Here is a 24,138-nt window from a genome sequence, read left to right on the forward strand (position 1 = left end):
ATTTTATATCACTAAAAATAAATGAAATATGTGCTGTAATATGATCTAAAAACTTTTATGATAAGCTCTATGATATAACCTAAAAACATGAAAAATACCAAAAAAAAAAATTTATTCTGTTCATAATTAAAAAAAACTTAAATTTATTAACTAAAGATTATTTGTTAATTAATAGGTACATTTATAATTAATCCTAAACAAAAATATATAGATACGAGCCGTAAGCCGATAAGGAGTCATATTATTATTGTTCGATAGGCCAATACGCCAGACTATTTAAAAAAGACTTTAATATGAACGAAAATGTCGGTATTTTTCATATGTATTAAAAAAAAAACAGTGGGCATGTGAATATCGCTCTGCTGTATAGTACAGATGTGTTAAATTGAATGCAATGACAGGTATCATTGTATACGAAACGATTGATAACGATTCTGAACGGAGATGATTTGTTAATCTAAGATAATTAGTAAAATATTTATAGTATTACCTATATTAACTTGTAATATATTGTTATTTTACTCGATTTCGTAAAAATTAAATTCATACGCTCATAAAATTGTTTCTATATTGACGCTGTTTTTCAAGAGGGGTTTAAGTACAAACATCAAAGCAATTAAACACTAAACTGAGTATATAATAAATTATTATATCTGATAGATATAATAAAGATAAAAACGTAGATTATGATACGAGGCGATATTAATATGTCCCAAAGAAATAACCACCACACCAAACAATTTAATCTAAATTCAGGCCACTAGTGTTCCCTGTGAACGGTTATTTAGCGAAGCTGGAACAATCATTTCCAAGAAAAGAAATAGATTATCTCCTGAACGACTCAATCAACTGTTATTTTTGAATTCATATTTCAAATCGAACCCAAGTTCTGAAACATTGATGGAAAAACTGCTCGAAGAAGAAATTTTTTGATTAAATACATTGGATACTTTTCAGCTTATACAAAATAATATATAATTGTTAATTAATAATTAATTTACACTCATAATATAATATTAAAACAATATGTATTCTATACTTTTAATATACTTTCAATACACTCATAATATAATATGCATTCTATACTTTTAATGTTTTAAATTTTTAATATGCTTACTACTCCAAAACGTGATGATAGACACAAAAAAAAAAAAAAAAAAACATACATCATTGTAAAATCAATACATTCTTCATTTCGTGCAGAATCTAAAATTAACATAAATGAAAAGTTTTTATAATTTTCATATCACATTATATAAACTAAATTTATGAAAATACTAAATAAACGTTATATTATGCAAATTTGCAAAAAATAACACCAAAACTTGAAAAATAGCACTTAAAACCTTAAATACTTCAAATATACAAATAATAGTATTATAAATTTTATATTTGGAGTCTCTGTGCATAAAACAAATTTATAGCTCACTCTGATATTTTATCTGTATCCTATAATAATCAGAAAATCCTATAAAATCCGAGCCCTGATTATTAGATTACCAATTTTATAATATAATATTGTAAATACAAAATATAGAAACTTATAGATTATCTGTTTACCATGACATGTGCATGGGGACTACGCCCGTAATTTTGTATAAAAAGGGTTGTGGTTTCATTTTTAGATTCAAGGCCGTAACTGGAAATTAATTTCGGGGAGGGGGGTTAAACTCCTCTAGGTACGGCCTTGTTTAGATTGAATATATTTTGACTACATTTATGAATAGACCAGTGGAGTTGTTCTACATTTAACAACTTATCGGGCTAAGCTTTTTCAGTAAATAAATATTATTCTTCGACCTTATTTTGTGTTATTTATTTACTTCGAAATTACCAACACCGGAGCAGACCTACGACAAACTGGATTTCGTCGTTAAATCATGTTGAGTCTATCTCTACGGAGACTGGTTTACTACACTCTAATTAATACACAGATGACATACGACCACGTTAAATTTACTGAGATCTTGAGAACACTTTTTTTCTAGTTTATTTTTTAAACTAAAATTATATTTGTACTTCACTTAAAATTGTATTTGATTATTACGATGACTATAAAAATATCTTTATTGTAAAAAGTAAAAAAGTATTTCATAAATTATTTTATATTTAGTTTTGTTTTAAAGATTATTATAACAGTACTATGTACATAGCCATATAGCCATATAGGTATTGCGAACATGGCTGCTATATAATGATTTATAATATAAAATGTACATTATAATGATGTACGATAACAAAACACCAATTTATGTGATGTTATGGTTATTAAAAAAGCCATTGCTGATTGAGTCACCAAGTACCGGATAATTGAATAATTTTTAAGAACATTCTTATCGTTTTAATGGTATTTCAAACCTTCACTAAAAAGAAGCAATAATTGTTTGTATTTATTTTTAAATAATTAAAAATCATGTATAAAATATATATTATATTAACTTAATATGGATTTTAATTTCAGGATAATATGAAAATGAAATTAGTAGATTCTTAAGTACAATAAAAAATAGATAGTTTCTTTACTTTATTTTAAATGTATTTTATTTTAATCTAATTTTAAACATACGTATAAATAATATAAGCTCATCAATAAAAAAAAAGTGTTTTATGGAATCAACCGGTTAATAGAATCAAAGCGATCTGAACCAATGTGATCACATTAAGCATAACTTACTGCTTATATAATAATAATAATAAGAATAAGAATAATATTAATTCGTTGATTTAATTAAACATATGATGTTTCTATATTATATTTCTTACATATTCAACCATAGTACATACTATAATAATACCAACATTAGCCAATACCATGTTGTGTATGTCAACATTGACCAAAATCCTGATATAAATGTCAACGTCCACTAGTGAATGTCTATATTATTTTAATTGTTCAACATTCAAAAATTTATTAGGTATTTGTAATCATTCGCTAGGTGGCTGTTATCATTCACCAATTGAGGACATTCAAAGTTACATAAACACAGAACGACACCACGCTTATGTTCAGAAGTCGGCCACTCTGGTCGCTTCTTTATGTGAATAATGTATAGAGTACGTACTTGCGACGATACGATCTGCAATTATTTCTTTAAGACGTGTAGTACTTAATTAATTCCTTTAAAAAATAAATTGAATTTAATGTATCATTAGTGACACTATTTAAACTTTGTTTTCATTGCTAAATTATACTTTAATTAAATTACGTTTGTATTTGTGTGCATAAATAATACACAAATAAGATTTATCTGCCTGCAAAATATAAATATCAATAGATTTATTACCACACTAAAATAATTTTGTAAACTAAGCATTTTACTCCATACGTTTTAATATACAGTAGAAACGGTTTAACGGCTTATAACAAAAACAGTTGTTGTAACATATTGACATATTGTAGGTGTCGTATTGTTTGTCATATTGTTGGTGGTTTGAAATCATTAAACAAAACTTAAATTGTAAACACAATTTATTAAAGTCGTTTGTGGTTATACTGTTTCGATGGTTTTACGTAAAATCATTAGCCCCGTAGAAAAGGCAGAAATACAATTGAGAACGATCATTATCGTTAATACTTTTTTTAGACCCTTTTGACTATTACGGTTGAGAAAACTCAGTTTCTATGATTCCGCGCAACGTTGTCAAACTTTGTCATTTGAAAATCCAACCGTATAGTGAATTTAATAATTGGTTGAAAATATTTTTCGGCATCATTCAGAAGTAGATGGTTTTATACAACTAATGGTGTTATATCCAAATTAATTATATAGACATATATTTGCTGATTATACTTTAAAAACATATTATGTTAAACAAGATTATTTATTTCCTTCAGTTTTACGAGCAAAAGAACCATCTCGACATTCTAAGTAAATTTGTACAACAATATTGAACATTTCAGAAAATGTATTATGCTTAATAGTTTTTATTTTTAGGACTACTAATACCGCAGAAAGTTTCCTTCGCGACGGACAGTTTTATTCCACGCATTCATCTATATACGCTGTGATACCAAATTTACTGGAAACTTAGCAAGAAACGTTTTTTAAACTCTTTATTACAGTACAAACAGTACAAACAGTACGTCGAAGAGCATTTGCAAATATATTCAATTCTTCCTACATTTTGCGTGAGTAGATAATACTATTAATTTAATTTAGTAGCATACAATTGTGAGCTTATTTTATTATTTTTTTTTTAAATAAATAGTTAAGTATAAAGATTATTAATATTAATAGTTTCTATATAGTGCAATACACGTAACTCAACGTACAATCACACCTACATTATCAACAATATAATTATTTTATATCATATATAGGTTAGGTAAGGTTATTATGTATTATACATACATATGACCCGTTTATTGCACGGTGCCCCACCTTTGGTAACTTCTTAAGTTTTTAATTTTTTTTATTATTTTTTTTTTTTCTAAAATCTATGTTTGGATATATTTCTAAATACAAAACACTAACGAAAAAAAAATTTTAAAAATGTATATGTTTATGCAACAAGGGTGTAGAACATACTCAAATCTCGTGCAGCATGAAATATGTATTCATGTATACATTAATTATTAATTTTATTTTTATTTTTATTGTAAAGTTATTTAGTAATAGTAGTATAAATTAATATATGTTAAGGGTGAGAAGTTATCAACTGATGATACTTTAAAGACAGCATAAACGAGTTTTAGATATTTGAAAATTTTAAATGATTGAATTATGATGCTAGTAACCTCTATTACTATATCCGTAAAGAAGTAGCTAGTTCGTCGTGATAAGTGAATTAAGACACAATCCGTATACCAATTGTTTAGCTAGATTCAGTTAACGTAGACGTGTTGGGCATGCGTATTATATACTATTAGTCATTGTTGTGAACTTGTCTGTAATGTATTTGGATTATACTGCGTATGATATAAACAGAAAAAAGGTTTTAAAAACAACGAAAACTTTAAAAGTATTCGCAAGATATTAAAAACTAGTAAGTTTCTTGAAATTGAGTATAACTTATACCTGTATTTTCTTATATAACAATAAAGTTATTGTTTCTAATATAAATCGGGTATTCCTAATGTATACGAGAATGACCTTTTTTTTTGACTTTTTTTTTACATAAAATAGTACTATTTGTTTATATATACATTTTTCTTTTGTAAAATGACGTAGGCGTCGGACTGTGCGTATCTCTACGACTCTGCTCTTGAGTTTTAAAAACATGTAGAGTGGATTATCTATGCGGATAGTTCTTCCATGGTTATCGGGAAATATGTTTAGTCAACTTGGATATGTTGAAATGCATAATACGATGACGAATACTACAAGATAGCTGTATCCTTGTGGGCTTGTGGCCATGTAGTACGAATATAGTGTTTCAATACTATAGGATACGCCATGATTGCACAAGTTAACAAAATAATTATAAAATCATAAAATAAACCAATATTAGAATAAATTAATATTACAGAATATACTACACCAACTTAAATATCCTTCCTCTGCAGAAATAGGTAAATTAACTATTTTTGAAAATAAAACATAATTAGCATTGTTAATTGACAATTGCATTTATGTTTTTATTATTTTTTTCAAACTATAAAATAAATTTTCTTCATAGTCTTAGTTCTAATGATTATATATGAGTTAAACTTCATCAGTATTATTGAATCAACCATTAAATTATACGATATCAGTTTTCTTATTTATTTCTTCATAAAATGTTATGATATTTTCGTATCCATCCTTTTCTAATAAATAAATATAAATACGTTATTACTACATCAAAAAGATTTCTTAGATATTTTTAGATAGTATTTTAGCTCGTTAGTTATCAGTATTTATGCACGTCATAACTAACTGTAATGCTCATATTTGAAACAGTGTGAAGTTCATCTCATGATTTCTCTCTTAAAAACTCAATCTTTCAATTTTTTTTTCAAATTGTATTAATAGCTGCATTTAATTTATCGATAAAAAGAACACGTATGTTTCAATCTTGTAGTATGCTAAATAATGCTGCCTAATTTATTATATATTTTTTGTTTATGTTTACAATGCGAGCCACGGCTTGCCAGACGGGTGGTAAGTTTTTATAAACAAATATGAATCACAATCAAACTGATTGAATTACACAATGTATGAAAATATGGATGTTGGTACAAATCCACAGCGACGGATAACAACAATTCTTTGTCATGGAGAACCACGAGACATACAGAGGCCTTGTGTTCAGATGTCACCTATCCGTAAGGAGAAAGGTACCTGAACACGCAGCAAACAAGAAAATGTCGAAATATACGCTTGGTATCTTAACCATGAATTTATACCAATACCAAACCCCATTGACTCTGAACTCGAAATTCTGCAATGCTAACATCTTAAAGTGACACGTGAAAAAAATCAAACATTTCTGTCCGTTAGAAACTGCTAAAGAAATAGATAACGACTTAAACAAAAAAAAAGCACCAGGCTATGATGAAATAAGTCCAAAAATATTGAAAGAGCTTCTAAAGAAAGCTATCCATAAACTATTAGAGAATCTGCTTGAACGCTAAATACTGGTTATAGAAGAAAAAAAATCATATACCAGAACATCAGTTTTGATTATATATTTGACAATTATGTGTGCCCTGGTGTGGTTTTTCCACCAATTGTATGGGCTAGAATCATTTCACCAACATTATTACTCACAGTTTTACTGGTTAATTTTTAACCAAACCAACAATTTAAATATAATTTTACTTATAGTCCTAAACATGTAAAATTGCAAAGGAAAATTTTTAAACGGATTAAAAGAATATATGATAAATTTTTATAATTCCATATATTAATACAGTCGAACTTGACTAACTCGAAATCGATGTTAAAGTTTTAGTTAACCAAATCTAATTGTATTTTTAAATAGATTATAAAAAAATATATAGGAAGGTAATACCTATATTATAGGCTCTAATGCAATCGTAGTGTATTTTTGCAGGTAAAATTGGTTGAATCTTGTTAGTTACCGCATAAAAGCGCAATCGTGTTGCGTTTTTCAGATGTAAAAAAGTAGGGCAGCGCCAATCATGTTACACACATAACAGGGTGTTATAATAATATCATAAAAATCGGAACGCAAAAGGTGATATTAAAAGTTTAACTGTTTTGCGTACACGACAATAATTATATTTTACCTGTCTATACCGGTTTGGACAATATAATAATCATCGATAAACAATATAGAAATATTATTAAACTTTCTTCGAAAACTTACAGTGTGCGTACATATATTTTGTGATTTTAAATTTCTAACTTATATTTACTGAACATGGATTTAGAAATTAGTGACGTTTTCGAATCACGGCGTGGAAATGTTTGTATTAGTATAAATAATATACAAATTTACTAAACATCGTGTTATAAAAAATGACGATTTTTATTTTCGTTGTCCTAAGTCTATTAAGGATTCCTATGTGTGTAAATACTTTTAAACAAGTACTAACTATTAAAAATTATTAATAAACAAGTAATAACATAAAGGTAATTGTGCGGTGTGCGCTAACCACGTGTATGGTTTTAGGTTCAAATGTTCTCAGACGATTAGTGGTATTTTTATGCGCAAACAAGTATTTTTGGTATATATGTGCAAAATCAATACCGCCCCATAACAGAATATACAATTAAAATTTTTTTTAACATAAGCATTGAAATTATTATAACTTTTTAAACTTTTTTATTTTGTATGGCGTTGTTTCCGGGACTAAGCCGAAGATGTCCGGACGCCTATTAGGCAGAATTTCTAGTTGGGCGTCCGTAGATTTCTGCCATATCCGGTTGGAGGCCTTGTCCCTTAAACAGTTGCCTGGCCCACCCGTGATCGGAATTCGACGCGGTGACGATACGCATCAGAAGCGACGCCGTAGCCCATTCGGACACTCCGTCCCCAACTTTTTATATACTATAGGTACCACTATAAATTATTTACCCATTAACTCTGCAGTAACGTAATTGAGAAATGTGGTATCATCTACTCATATAACACATTAGGATTAGACTTTTTTCTTCTATGTAATACGTATATATGTATTGTACAAATTAATTGGTGTTACAATATGAATGCAAATATGTTATTATTATAGGTACAATAGTTTTACCTATTTTAGCTGGTTATATATAAGCATATTATATACATTTTTAAAAATTGTTCTAACAATACTTATTTTTAATACTGTAGAACTATAAAAGTACACTTACAATTAAACCCTAATAATTTTAAATATCCTATTAGTTAATTTCAAATATTCAACACATAATATTAGAATACATACAATTTATTTAAAGAAACTATTTATAAAAAGTTTTATCAAATAAAAACAGAGAAATTATTAGGTAACATTCTAAAATAGTAGAATAGTAAGTGTCAAATATAATTTTTTGTTTACAGAATGAATTACTAGTTAAGAACTTTATAGTATTAAATTTGAAGTTTATTACTTATCAAAAATATCCATTATTATGATTTAATGAAAATAAAAATTTTAAATTCTTTTAAATAAGGATAAAGATATTTCAAAGATTGTATAGTGTTTAAGAAATAAAACATAAAAATTAATTGAAAATGTTAAATATCAGTGGTAATTTTGTTTAGGTATCATTTATTTTTTACTATACATTAATTGTAGTAATTATAATTTTTGTGAAATCCATAAACATTTATTCTTCAAATTCATATCAAAAAATGGTAGGTACTTATGTATTTTTAATTATTATATAGATGTCTAATAAGAGAAATGTATAGGGATCTTTATTGAATTTTCAGCAAAACATATTTTATAAACATTAATAAAAGAAAAACATTTTAAATAATGTTAAATTTTTCATGTTTTTAAAAAGTTTAAAATATTTTAAAATTATACCATAAACATTTATGCTATAAAAATTAATTTTACTTTCCGGTAGAAACTTTTTTAAATTAAGGAAAATTTATAAAAAAACATGAATTATATTTTAAAATATTAAATATAGATACCTAAACAGAATAATTATTAAAATTTCTAAAGATAATATAATATGTTGTAGTTTTTGAGATTTTTACGAATTCTGTTACCATTCTTCCTTAAAAGCTTATAAAAAAATAATGTGAATATAAATTTATGATTTTTTTTTATTCAAGAAATAAATAACTTATTGTTCAATTGCCCCCTCAGAATCTTAAAACACATATCATTGCAAATAATTTTCATTCATCAATTTATAAAAAATTTAAAATAATATAATTGAAAGATGATTTTACCGATAATAAAAAAATGTATAAAAAAACTATATTTTGGTACAAAATAAAAACTCATTATGATAGTTTAAAAAATATCATAAAGGTATTCCTAGTAGATAAATTTAAGTACTCGTAACTTTATCATGGTTATGTTAAACAAATAAATTGTAAAATGTATTAAGAATAATTAACTGATGTACGAGGTATCTTCTAACGCAATCTAAAAACAAAAAAAATAATAATAATTTGATATTTAAAATTGATGAGTCATTAATTTCATAGCCTAAACACAGAACATAAAACAATATAGATTATATAATTTAATTAATATCAATACTCAAATTTTAATAAAATATAAAGACTGAAATATCATTATTATTATTATATATGTTGTGTCAATAGATAAATAATAACATTTATTAAATATAATTAACTGTTATAAAATCCTTTACCCTTGCGTTCTAAAAAACAAAAATGAATTCTGCTTAAAACTGTTCATTTTATATTTAAAATTGTTTGGATATTATGTTTATTATGTAGTATATTTTTGAATACTTTATGCTTGATCGAGTGACTAATCATTTATAGATTTTGCTTATTTTAAAATGTATACAATTTTGGAAGCCTGAATAACAAATGGGAGTGATTGGTAGGTCGTTGAAGGTTATGATAGGGCAATTTCTTGGTCTAACTGTGAATGCGAAATGAGTAGTTTTTGAACAATGAAAAAGTGTTTTTGGCAGCTAATAAATCTATAACCTGTTATATAATATTTCGTGTGTACCTATAGTGTATATATCATATCTATTAGACATCAAACAGATATTTAAATTTACAAATAGGTGCCATGATACAAAGATTTGAACCTTTCTTTCAAATATCAAAAAACAAAAATTATCCGTGATAAATAATTACCAACATCAAGTGTCAGTAAAAAGTTTCATGAGAAAGTTAAACAAATGCATGGTATTAACAAATGGATAAAAAATTAAAATATAAATATGACGCTATATTTTAAAAAGATACAACAAAGAACATTGCTTCGAATACATTTCATGTACCTACTTAATATTTTTTGTTCTAAATAACTGAAAACTGATACTGATGTAACTTAAAATTAATTTGATATATTTTATTAAATAATAATAATAAAAAAAAAACATTTATAAATAAAAACAATTTTCTAACTTTTACCGGTTAGAATAATATAATAAAAAATAACTGTAATATATTTTATTATTTCATTTTTATATTTTTAGTTTACATAGTTTACATGCCAAGTATCATCAGAAATAGTTAATCCTAATATATTATTATTATATATAAGTATCTATAGTTAATTATTTGAACTTATTTCTGTCTTTCGGCTGAACATGAAATAGTAATAGGCTAAATGAACAGTTATATTATGTAAAGTTTTGTTGTTACGTTTAAAATAAAGAAACTATAATTCATATTATATTTATTAATGCTTTTCAATCACCAGTAACTAATTATTCAGTCAAATCTATAATGCAGTTTCGACTTCTATATGTACTGTTAGAATATTAATTTATCTTCGTTTATTTATCACTGGGTTGCTCTATTTCAATTCTAATTTTTAGAAGCCACCCATTTTCCAAAGGAAGAGTATATCAAATCAAACAAAATACCAAAATACATACATATTTCAATAATGCTTGTTAAAATATTAATATAAACATAGTTTATAGCAAAAATGATATTTTGATATATGAATAATTCATTAAATAATTAGAGTCTAATTAGTATTATAAACACAAATTTTCAACTAAAAATTGTAATTATTATTAAAAACAATTTAGTTCATCTGATTTTATGCAAAAAAAAAGGTTACAGTGGGCCTTGAAAATTTTTTGAAAAGTGTGTTGTGTTTAATAAAAGTTTGAGAACCACTGAATTTAACTATTAAATTTATGATGCGTATTATATTATTAATTTATATTTATTAATAAATATAAATTACTTCTTAATATATATCTAAATATAATCTAAATATATCTTAATATAATTAATAAATAATTAAGTAATTATTATTGGTTACCATATTCATATTTCTGTGTATCGTTATTTAGATCAGTTACAGTAGAATAGTTTGTAATAATGTTAATAACTATAGTTAATATTATTAAAACTTTATATGAAATCATAGTTTTAGTTTAGATAACTACAAAGAACAACGTCACTTTTATTTTGCGAAGAATAAACCTAAAATGTTTTATTCTGTATAGGTACTATGATTTTATAAACATCAATCATTCAGTGCCTATTTAATTTTGTGTTTATTCAAAAAAACGCTTGTTTTAAAATCTAAATGAAAAAATATAATGTTAAGCGGTACACATATGTTGAAGTAAAATAAAAAATATAAATTAAATTGTAGCTAAACTTAATTTTTGAACTTTGAAGTTGTATTCATAATTATTCATTAGTGATTAATCGATTTTGACCTTCACCACATGGTTAGTTGTTGTAAAATAATAAGATTGACTATAAATAATATTTATATTTAATGATAATATATTGCCACTACGATCGAAATAAACTTCTGTGTGATATTTGATTCGGATAAAAATTAATTTGGACGTTTTAATAACGATTATTTTTTTGGTATTTATTGTTTATTTTCTCGTCTAGGGATACTCGTGGTTCTAAGTTTAGTCCGCAATCCTAAAACTCAGAAAAAACAGAATTATTCAAAATACACTTGTTATATCTAACTGAATGTGTTTTTCTAATAGGATACAGTTCTGCAATTATTGGCAGTATACGTGCTAGCATTCCCCTTCTCTATAACATATATGTTTCAGACCAACCAACTACACTTAATACATCAATGGCAGACTATGCAGATGATAAGGTAAACATCTCTATGAATAATGATCCACTCATAGCCTCTTTAAACTTTCAATTCACTTAGAATCTATTGAAGACTGGTACACCAATTGTAGATTTATAATAAATCATAGCAAGTATATTCATACCACATTTACTTTAAGACAAGCTCCTTCTCTTAAGGTAACTATTCAACAGTGTTCTAATTCTATCCTCCCTTACAGTCAAATACTTTTGTCTCATTCTTGATAAAAGACTAACATAAGCCCGCCATATTAGAGATAAAAGACTATCTAAACAACCGTTTTCGCATCATCAGACCTCTTATTTTTAATAAACACACCTCACCTAATATCAAGTCCCTCGTATACAAAACATTACTGAAATCAATCTGGACATAAGACATCCAGCTTTGGGGAGGGGCTAAAAAATCTAACTCAAATAAAACCTAATCTTTCCAAAACATTGCCTTAAGAAAACTTAGTTTAGACATGAAATTACATACAATCCACGAAGAAGCCAAACGCTTCTATAAAAGATTCCACCATCATCTTTCCTCTCACTCAAACCCTTTAATCAAAAACTTTTCTTCTCTCACGATCCCAAGTAGTTCTTCTAGACATTTAAAACGCAAATGGTATTGAGACCTTTTAAAATAATAAATTATAATTTAAAAAAAAATTATTTTAATATAATACATAATATGGTAAAAAAACATTAAGTACTGACTGTATAGCGGTATATTTGACTGATGTAATATACCATGATCATATACGTGTGTATATACAATCACTCATATACAAGTTAAGCCAATACAAACAAGTATAGTTTGCCAAAATTTGTATACATTGTACATGCCAATATGCTATATTATCACAGTTAAATTGTTAACCAAATTTCACTTCGTTATTATTATTATTTTAATAAATTACAATTTTCAATAATTTTAAAACGACCGATTAATATGCCAGAGTATTGATTTTATAATTCATCAAATAAGTGTAGTAAACTGGTATACATAAGATATTATATGTTATGATAATATTATATATTAATAATGCGTATTGAAAAAAAAAAGAAAAAATTGAAACGACGCCACTGACCAACGATAATACTCTAGACATTCAAAGGCACTCGATGAGTGATTGATGATAATTATTATTTATGTCAGTTGATAAATAGAAACAAATTATTATGTTTTTGTTTAAATAACAAATCTTAAAAAAAGAATGTGAACAGCTAGTCGACGGAGACGAGGAGGTCAATAGTTTTCATAGAAAAAAATTATTATATAAAAAACTGTAAAATTTTATTTTACATTAAATGATTCTTAATAATAAAAAGTTAAAAATAAATCCAATAAAAACAAATTTACAAAGTTAAATAATATTTTATATAAATATATATACAATTAAATAATTTCTACACGGAGATATAAACATTTCTATAAAGTTTGACAAATATTAATAATAACAAATAATAAAAAAAGTTTACAAATTACTCATTTATAAATGGAAGATGAGTCTAAATAATAGTATAATATTTATATGATATATGTGAGAACGATTAAAAACCCTGAATTGTAAATTTCAAAACTATTTTAACAATTTATAATAATTAATAAATTGATCAATTAAAGAACCTAAATAAAAATTCAGGGTGAATTTATTATAAATAATAGACAATGGACTTAAAAAAAATAATTAAATATTGAAATCAGAAAATTTAATATAATATAATATTAAATATATTTATATATAACATTAAATATTAGACATTTATAACATTGGAATTTTACAATAATAACGATGTAAATATATAATATGTTTTTCTAGAAAATTGAGAAAACGCTTTAACGAATAAAAATAATGTATTTAAGTAAAAATTGTTAAGATTATTTAATGATTAATATTGGTGCTTAAGTGCTGCCTATGGGATTAGTTCAATATTTCTCAAAATTAAATTTGTGATTTGTTGTTTTTAATGATAATTATAGTATAACTATATATTTATTTACGTGTGATTAGTTTGGTCGGGTATATGTAATTTAAACGATAAACATAATTACATACATTTAAACAACATTTTTTTTTTGGTTTTTCTAAAAATGATAAATTAAAAAAAAACATATGGTAAAATTATTTAAACTATTACGTCTACATAAGAAATACTATAATAAATATATTTATTTAATATTAATAATTCTAAAATAATAATTTATTTAAAAATGGTACTACATAATAATAACATGATAATATAATATTATAATGTACCTACATATAAATAAGTAAAATGAGCGCTGACGGTACTAATAATAAAAGTTATTTTACAACAACAAAATAAAAGTACATATGCATATTTTTTAAATGAATAGATAAAAAAAATTGAAATAAATAATAAATTGATTATAATATAGTTTAGTGATGATTTATCTTTATCAATTTCATTAAATTACGATAATTTGTGCATAGAACACTAAAGGTTTTTGCGTGACTCTTTGTTTTTCACCTACAATGTGAGGCTACAAGGGATTCATACAATTTTTTTGTAGTGAATCGACCGAAAAAATGTCCAATTTAAACTAGAAATAGTATTTTGTGAGATAAATACTGTCATCTCAGGTTGTACGCATAAATATATCCGACCATGATGTTCCACAAACATACTGCAAGGAACATTTATAGATAAATATTATAAAACTTTTATTTGTGCACGTTGCGTGTTCCTGGGGTAGGTAGTAGGCACTTATATATTATTATTATTATTATTATTATGACGTCCCCAATACGTATCATTTTAGCGATAAGTCGATTTTCACCTTCACCGCAGATAAATACCCGTTAGCATATTATTATGACGTATCTAGTTGATGAATTAAGTAAAAAAAAAAAGTTTTCCATTAATTATTTTATATTTAGTTTGTTTTAAATATTATTATATAGGACCTTAGTAGGTATTGAGAGAAAACGGCTGCTATATAATGATTTTTATAGCATAAAATATATATTATATAGTGACCTGCGATAGCAAAATACCAATTATACAAATCGTTATTATGGCTATGGAACGATTGAGCACGTTATAGCTTTTTTATCTGGACGGTTGAAGAACACACTTGTAATTTTAATAATTCTGCTGACTCAAGAAAAACCCTGTCATTTCATTTACCTAACATGGAAATGTATAAAGACAAACTTTATCAGAATATGAAAGATCTTTTTACTTATATTTTTGATATAGAATCAAAGACGGGTAAGTTATTAAATGAGTGTTATAACTTGTTGCAAGTTACAAGTTACTTGATTACGTTGTTTTTTTTCTCAATAAAAACAAAAACATTATTAGATATTTATTTGTATATGAATTATTAATGTGGAAAATGATTCTTGCATATTAAAGCAAAAATTTAAAAGTATTGAAATCAAAATGTATTAACACGTACATTTTTCTGAAGAAATTGGTTACTAAATAAAACACATAATGTGACTTTGCTAATATATTGTATAATATAAACATATTACATAAGTAATTTGTATAAACAATAAATGGTAAATTATTTTGTTGACACAAAATGTGTTTAACATATTTCCTTACAAACAGTATGGATGGTTCGGCCAAACTATCGAACATTAAGAAAATCGAAAAATTTCAATTCAAATGCCCATGACAAATAATAAAGGCTTAATTTTATGTTTTAAACCATACACTCCATAATGACCTCTCCATTCAAACAGTGTAAAACGTAGCCAAATCTCTCTATAAACATTTAAACCACCGCAATCCTTTAATTTCAAACTTATCTGCTCTCAACATCCCAGGTGATTCCAGAAGTCATTAGCTGAAACGCAGATGGTGTCACGACCATCTGACTGATTAAAAACCACTTCACACTCGACGAAGTTCCATCGTTTTTTATTTATATAATATGTAAATATATATCAATAAGTATGCATATTTGCATATTATATAAATAAAAAATATAAAAATAAAAAAAATGTCACAGTGACATATGGCTACACTAGTGTTACACGTCTTTTACATTCTAATTGAATTTGGTAACGTATTGAAATAAGTTAATAAGCGTGCTCAATTGTATTTACCGAATGTTTTAAACGGATAGGAAACCTAGTATATCCTGTTATTTTCAAACCACGGGTGACATAAGATTAGGAGAGAGACTTCAGATATGTCATCGACGAACTAGATACATCAAAAGAAACTAGTGATACACTAAAGTAACTTACGGGAAATACAACGGAGAAGGTTTTTCATTAAATTTGTTAAGTAGTTCATCCAGGATGTGTTGTTAAAATAAAAATGTAATTCGTCGTACGTATAAAAAAAGAAACGTTTGACGCGGTTTGCTGTGATGGAGTTGTTTATTATTAAATTGGCGTTATTTACGTATGTTTTATAGTTATTTTAAAATAATTTATTGCTGCCACGATTGAAATAAATTTCTGTGGGATATTTGTTTCAGACAAAAATTAATTCAGACGTTTTAAATGTTTTAATAGCGTTTATATTTGGTTTTTTGTTGTTTATTTTTTCGTGAGCGGATTCTCGTGACTAAGTTTACACTGCAACCGTGGGTAAATATGTTGTTTTCCATGAGTTAATGTCACCGTGCGAATAACTACAACCGTTAAAACTTTAGTTTATAATACCTAACAATATACTCATCCTTACAAAAAAAAAAAAAAAAATTTACTCTTTGAGGCCAGAGAATCACAATGCACGGTTATCAACACAATTGTATTTCGTGAAAAGTCAATAGAATTTCGGTACAAACAGGCAATGCGACACCGACATCGCCGTCTATCTTTTACCTATTTCCTGTTACCTGAACAATGGACCTCATTGTTGACGCTACAAGTACAGTATCATGTATTTGGGGAGCGATGACTACTAAGATTTTGATAGACAAGAATATTTATTCACACGTAAGAATTGAGCAGCATCGGTTCGAAATGTATGTTTCGAACGTTAAATACATTTATTAATTTATTTTATAGTTAGTATTGCAACAACGGTATTGTTTTTATTTAAAGACAAGTTCATGAAATTAGTGTGTATAAAATTGTGACATACTTATTATTATGCTTGTATTACATTATATTTTGCATATGTAATATAAGTTGTCAGTTATTCTAAAAGTCGAGTGATAACGCTTTACAATTAAGTGAACAATATGATATTGTACATTACACGTTAAATTTAATAAATACATAATATCCAAGGTGAAATATTATAAATGTCAAACAATTTAAAAACTGTGGGTACACTTTTATTGTTAATAGTCATTTGAGGAAAAACAAACAAATAAAACTGAAAATCAACAAAAACAAACAAATACGTGACGTGTATTCAAGAAACAACACAGGTTTTGTCTTCAGGTTTTTTCTCGCTTTTTTCTTTCTGCCGCATTAACTTCTTGCAGATGGCATCTGAACGCAGTAAACATATTTGTACAAAAACAATCAAAAAAATAAAATTATAATATATACAGAATAAAAAAACAAAATCATAATAATGCCAATCGTAATATTTTATTTTCCTCGGCACTATTATAGTATTTTGTTCAGTAGAAAACCGACCGGATCTCGCATTCCGAATTTTTATGCAAATTACGTGTTTTGTGGTAAATTGGTTCGAACATCAAGTTAGATTCTAACAGAATGATTGAAAATTATTTTGAGCACGTGTACTACTAACCACGGGACATTCATTTTAAGAACTGACCCCCTAACTAACATTATGTATTGGATAATTGATCAATCATGCTCAACTCCTTTTTATTCATACCTAACAAATTTTTTAAAAATCTGTTATTTGAAAAGTATTACTTTATATTCAATTTCTTGAAATTGCATATAACACTTAAGGGGTGTTTTATGACGATACAAACTTCTGTTTTTTAAATTAGAACCCATCGTTTTATGGCGTAAATTATTTAGTGAATAATTTTATTGAACATTTTGAAGTGCATAATTTCAAACTCGTACAAATAGTTTCTTATTTTCTTAGAAACGGTTACACGTTTCAATATTTTACTATATTATGGTATAAAATCTACATACTATATACGGATCATCGAATTAAAGTTTTTATGTTCTCTCATTTAAAAAAAAACTGTTATTATTTATTTATTTCTAAAAAACGTCCTAGAGGAATTCAGGTTTATTGCATTTAGTCTGTCCTATTACTAAATATAGTTAAAATTATTATAGTTTTTATTATTTTTTTTTTAATTGTATTTGTCAGGATTTGTATTAGTAATGATTATAATTATTGGTATTTTAGTATTTATTATTTTAAATAATTTGTATTGTCGAGAAACGGAATTTTTCTCAAACTATTGTTCAATATTTGTATCATGTATAAATGCATTTAATGATGTTTAATATGTCACATAATATTTAAATTAATTTTTATTTAATGAAAATAACCGTCAAGCAACAGATTTCATTAAACTTTCGAATCATACGAATATGAGGTGTCCTAATAGTATATCACTAAATTTTATTTTGTATAATATACGAGTACAATGTATATTATATTGTATTCAAATTGTATACATATTTATGTACACTTAAAATTATTTATTTAATTATTTTACACAACAGCGCCTTCCGAGAATTTCTTAGTAGTGATAGTAGCTTTAATTCATGTGCCGACCGATGGAAACTCCATTATCCCAGTACTTTAAATTAGTAAATACTCACGGGACATTGTCCTAATAAATAATATACTAGAATGCACCGAATATACGTGACGCTGTAATAGCTAATCAGATATAATGTTTCAACAAGATAAATAAAATTGATTTGGATAGCAAGGTTCATAATATGTAGATATACTAAAATTGAATAATTTAAAATAGATTATAATATGGGAAAAATAATAGAACTCTGGAATTTGACAAAATATATTTTTTATATAATATGGGCTATGGCTATAAGAATAGATGACTCAAATTATCTTTCTTTTTAAAACACCGCCACCACAACCACAACCGTATGTCTGTGTTTGCATAGTAATAATAAAGTTAATAATTTTTTAGAAAAATAATTATTAGTTGTAATTTTTTCTGAAATTAGGATGGGATATATGAATTGAAATAATGTTACCTGCTAGCGCATTCTTTTCGATTGTATTGAGACTATCGATGAGTTCTTCTATGGGGTCAAGATCGGGGCCCAGACTATCGACCCAAATTCTCAACACTCTATAACCGTGTTGTTTGTAACTGGACGGACCTGAAAGCATAATATTTACGTCGTTAATGACTTGTTCACGGTTTTGAGTTCAGATAGCAAAAATGATATCTACTATCTAGATCAGTGTTTCCTAACCTATGAGTCGCGACTGGCTAAACTTGCCTATAAATAAGTATATAAAATATAAATATATAATCATACTATACAATCACATTTTTTAGTGGGGGTGAGCAGCGTAACCAACAAAGGGTTAAATTTGAGGGTCACCATTACAAACATGTTGAGAAACACTGATCCAGATAAATATGTTGTTAAAACTTTTTTATCTAGATTTTTGTCTTACAATAGTTAATTGTTATTAATAATTTGCATGCTATTGGACTCTTGGCTGAATAATGTGATAACGGGAGGCATAACCAAATTTCGTGTTAAAAATATATTAGAAAATAATACATCTTATAATATATTGAGTGTACAGTACCAATTTTAATGTATGACAAATACATCTAAAATTGTGGTTTAACGCCCAAATAGATAAATTACTAATTACTTATTTCACACATATTATCTGTTAAAATCTTAAAAAAAACTTGAAACATATGGACTTTTTTATTATATTCAAACTATAAATTAAAATATCAATAAGAAATTAAAATAAACAATACAATTAATTCATAATTAATAAATGCAAATTTTGTTCTTTTTGAAAATATATAAATTATATAATATAACAATAGGTAAATCAAATAACATATCAACTCATACAAATATAAAAAAATAACAATATTTCCACGAGGGAATTATTTTTAATATTTACCAATTGACGGGACGGGTACAGGGTGCTATAACTTGTATCGATAATGACAGTGACGGACAAACGGGAGCAATATCGACATCTTTTATCGAACATTAAAATACCGTAATCTAATAAATTGTGGCAACATATATCTAATTATCGAAATGAATTAAAGAAAATCATACTCAATTATTATTTTTTTATTTAAATGTACATCAGAAGTCACTATCCATATGTATTATGTACCTTATAGAATCGAAGACTTATATGTGATGAAGTATGTTTTCTATATTGAATCCCCGTGCGAATAAAAAAAGAATAAGCACAAATGCCAATATTATCTAACTGTGTGTATGATTGGAAATGTGATATTCTAGAGACTATTGATTTTACAATTAATACGGGTTTTATGGTCTAATCTCATCTAGTAGACAATTCTAGTGTTTATCGTTTAAATTGAATAATATAGTTAAAAAAAAATTAAAATATGATTAGTACAATTTAAATTAAACAAGCCTTGCGAACATTACCTATATATTGGTGTTCGATTGCTTTGATTTGTTCGTCCGTGAATGCCCATAAATGAGCTAGTTTTTTCCATTCGCCGGGGCTCAACTGCTTGTGTGATAATTTTCGTAATATAATTTCTAGATTTTCGTCAGTCTCTTGCAGTGCTATCGAAACGTCTAAGTCCGGATTGCACTTCCATTTCCTTCGTTCCTCTGGCGTTTTCGGTCTAGTTCGTTTCTACGCACACACAAACACGAGTTACACCGTTAATAATAATAAAATATTTAAAGTTCATAGTGACGATTAATGATTTCACTGTGACTTATGAATAAATTGATCGCATTTGTTCGTTTATGTTTATTCCTTTGTGAAAATTACGCACCTTGGGTGTGTACTCTAAACGAGCGGTTTTTATAATCATATCCACGATAGCAGTGAAACTTCCTCTAGCCGCTATGTACAACGGTGTTTTGCCTCCCTGAGTCGAAAATAAAATAAAAAATCAATTACAAAATACTAGCTAGTCATGAACGTATTCATTAATACTATTTAATGTTGACGTTATGAATTTTTATTTAACCCATTTCGGTAAATTTTTTATTTAAATATAATAAAATAAAATATTTATAATGTAATGTTAAGCGATTTATATATCTTATTATGACACTGGTGATTGTGATATACCTATCAACATTAAAAACATCATACTTATTTATTTATTATATTTATAAAGCGCAATAATTCTAATTTAAATATTAAATTTGAGTTAAAATATAAATCATTTTGTACGCTACACACATTCAAACAATTTTGTTTCTACAGACTAGAACGGTGAAGAAATGTATTAACGTTTTCTTGTTGACAATTTAAACCTCTCCTCAGACGATTTTGTTTTTAATCATGTTTTTTTCTTAAATTTAAAAAAATAAAATTGAAATCCTAAACATATGATAATAAAATAATACATAACACATTACAATAACCACACGTAGGTACTAATATTTCTTATTTCATTTCACTGTAAACAATGTATGATCCGCGTGTATCGCGGAGAATAAAACCAATTCCTAATAATATATTATAGCATTATAAATTGCATTAAATGGTATAATGGCATATTATACTTATTACAAGCCACTTGTAATGTATAACAAGACACAGCAATAGATTTACAATAGATCAAATAAATTGCATAGGCAAACTATTCGGGTTGGGATATTAAAAGAAAAAAAAATGAATAATGACCTGTTCGCGTTGTTCGATGTTGGCCCCGGCATTCAAAAGGAGCTTACAGATTTCCGAATATCCCTGTTCAGCCGCTATATGAATCGGCGACTGTAACCTCTGCAACGCGCCAAATTAATTACATTTCATGTTCATATTTTCGCAACAGTCGATACTATAATTATTATATTTTGTCGACGACGCTACATGCTTATTAATATATCCGTTCACTTACCGTGTTTAAGGCATTGAGATCTGCGCCTTTGGCAATCAATATTTCTGCAATCACGACGTTGTTAGACAAACATGCCATGTGCAAAGGAGTGTTCCCATTCTGTTAACATTTTTAACACATTTGTTTGATAGTTATTATAAATACGGCGATTTGATATTTCGTTTTCCCGTGTAGATTTTATTTACTTTGCTCTGTCTGTCGATGTCACAATCGGCTGATAATAGCATTTCCACTATTCCTCGACATCCATGGCTACTGGCTATGTGCAACGCAGTCAGTCCTTTCTAGATACGTCCAAATACATTTAAATTAACACTCTCGCTTAAAATATATTATATTACACACGTAATATATAATGTTATATACATGAAGTGGTCAATTATTTATATTACCTGTAAAAATGCCTCTATAAGGACATTTTTATTTTTAAATTGTTATTGAAACATAGATAATCTCGTTTATAACCATGTGTTGTTTAGAATAAGACTGGTATAAAAAAACTATAAGTGGTTCCGAAAAACAAAAATGTAGAAAATATAGATGTATAACGAAATATATATTGGTCAATTATTTTGTTAAAGAAATAAAACGATAAACACATACTATGAAATTTTTTTATATATTATATAGGTTGGACTAAAATAATAACTAGGATTTTAAGCCCGAGGGCTCAGTGTCACTTGGTTATTGACGTTTCGTTTTTGTTTCACACACGTTTTATAGATTTTTTTGTTTTTTTGTTTTTTTTTTTCGTCTTATATTCATCTCTTAAAAAGCATCTTATATATAAATTATAGGGTGTAAAATGTTTAATATCACATATAACATAAAATGAAGTAAAACCTTTATCAGAAACATTATTTATAGTCTTATAGGCCTATATTATTATTGGTTCTCTAAAAATGCAGGAAGCATTGTTAGGACTTTGGCAAAACCAATATAATTTAAGCTGTTATGCTTAAGGATACATTTTCCCAATGTATTTATGATAATATCTATACTCTATTGACGAGACCACACATCAAAGTTTTCTTTTAATCGATAACGCCTTTCATTATGACCCATTCTATCGTCACGATATTTACAAGCTTCATTAAAACATAAAAATGTTCATAAACTTATGTTATACTATACGTATTATTATGTTAAAAATGAATTAACTTATACACACCAGGATGTCGATTAAAAATAATTTTTATATTAGTAAAACGTTATTAATACATTTTATTTAAAATAACATTCTTCAATCTATGTTAATGCTATTAAAATTAATTAAATCAATGATACGATTAAAAAATTGAGTTTTTCGCCAAGTACACTCAGTACCATGAGCATTTATTTTTTTTTCAAATAATGCATTTATTCAAAATCCAATTTTTGGAATTTTTTAATATACTTTCTAGACGCCAAGATGATATTTAATTTATGATAAAAATTCAAATTATTATTATGATAATAAGTATTTAAAAGTATTTAGAAAACACCTTTCTACTAAATATTATTTAGTGAACATTTTTAGTTTGAAAACAAAATTTTTATTTATTTAACTTTTTGTACCATGGACAAATACTCATGATAATCATGACTTGAAAATATTATTAATTTATATTAATATATCTTATAGTTTATACTAAAAGTAGTCCAATTATAATCGAAACACAGTCCATTGTTAAAATATGTATTATAAATGCATATTTTATATTTTAATAAAATCATATTTAAGGACTAATTATATTTGAGAATCTAATATTGTTCTAATTTTGAATTAGGTAGGTATGAGTACATCAACAGTTTCAAACAAATTATCTAAAATTCAAAAAGCTTACAGTAAAAAAAGGAGGATGGTATTATTAAAAAAAACCAGAAGTTAGTATCGACATAAAACACTTCTTAAGTACCTTAAACAATTTCAATAATTTGAAAATATGGTCAATAAGTATATTTCAAAATTTGTATTTCAAATAATTGCGTCACTAAAGAAAAAAAAGGAGACCGGGACATATATTTATGTTTTACTGTTTACTTAAAATTTAAAATTTTGTTTAAAC

At 26.2% G+C, this 24,138-nt stretch overlaps 1 protein-coding gene across 1 annotated transcript in view; it reads right to left on the minus strand.

Annotated features, from left to right (window-relative positions):
- Positions 1-14,467: 14,467 nt before the first annotated feature.
- LOC113555886 (ankyrin repeat and death domain-containing protein 1A-like) overlaps positions 14,468-24,138 on the minus strand; it is a 75,631-nt gene continuing 65,960 nt past the window's right edge. The window contains exons 8-14 of the mRNA XM_026960482.1: positions 22,276-22,374; positions 22,091-22,189; positions 21,877-21,975; positions 21,014-21,109; positions 20,652-20,868; positions 19,236-19,364; positions 14,468-17,552 (exon numbers count right to left, since the gene is read on the minus strand). Of these exons, the coding sequence (XP_026816283.1) occupies positions 17,473-17,552; positions 19,236-19,364; positions 20,652-20,868; positions 21,014-21,109; positions 21,877-21,975; positions 22,091-22,189; positions 22,276-22,374 (819 nt within the window). The 3' untranslated portion in view covers positions 14,468-17,472. The remainder of the gene's footprint in view (positions 17,553-19,235; positions 19,365-20,651; positions 20,869-21,013; positions 21,110-21,876; positions 21,976-22,090; positions 22,190-22,275; positions 22,375-24,138) is intronic.

Source organism: Rhopalosiphum maidis, chromosome 4, assembly GCF_003676215.2.
Source record: "Rhopalosiphum maidis isolate BTI-1 chromosome 4, ASM367621v3, whole genome shotgun sequence".
NCBI classification, from domain to species: Eukaryota; Metazoa; Arthropoda; class Insecta; order Hemiptera; family Aphididae; genus Rhopalosiphum; species Rhopalosiphum maidis.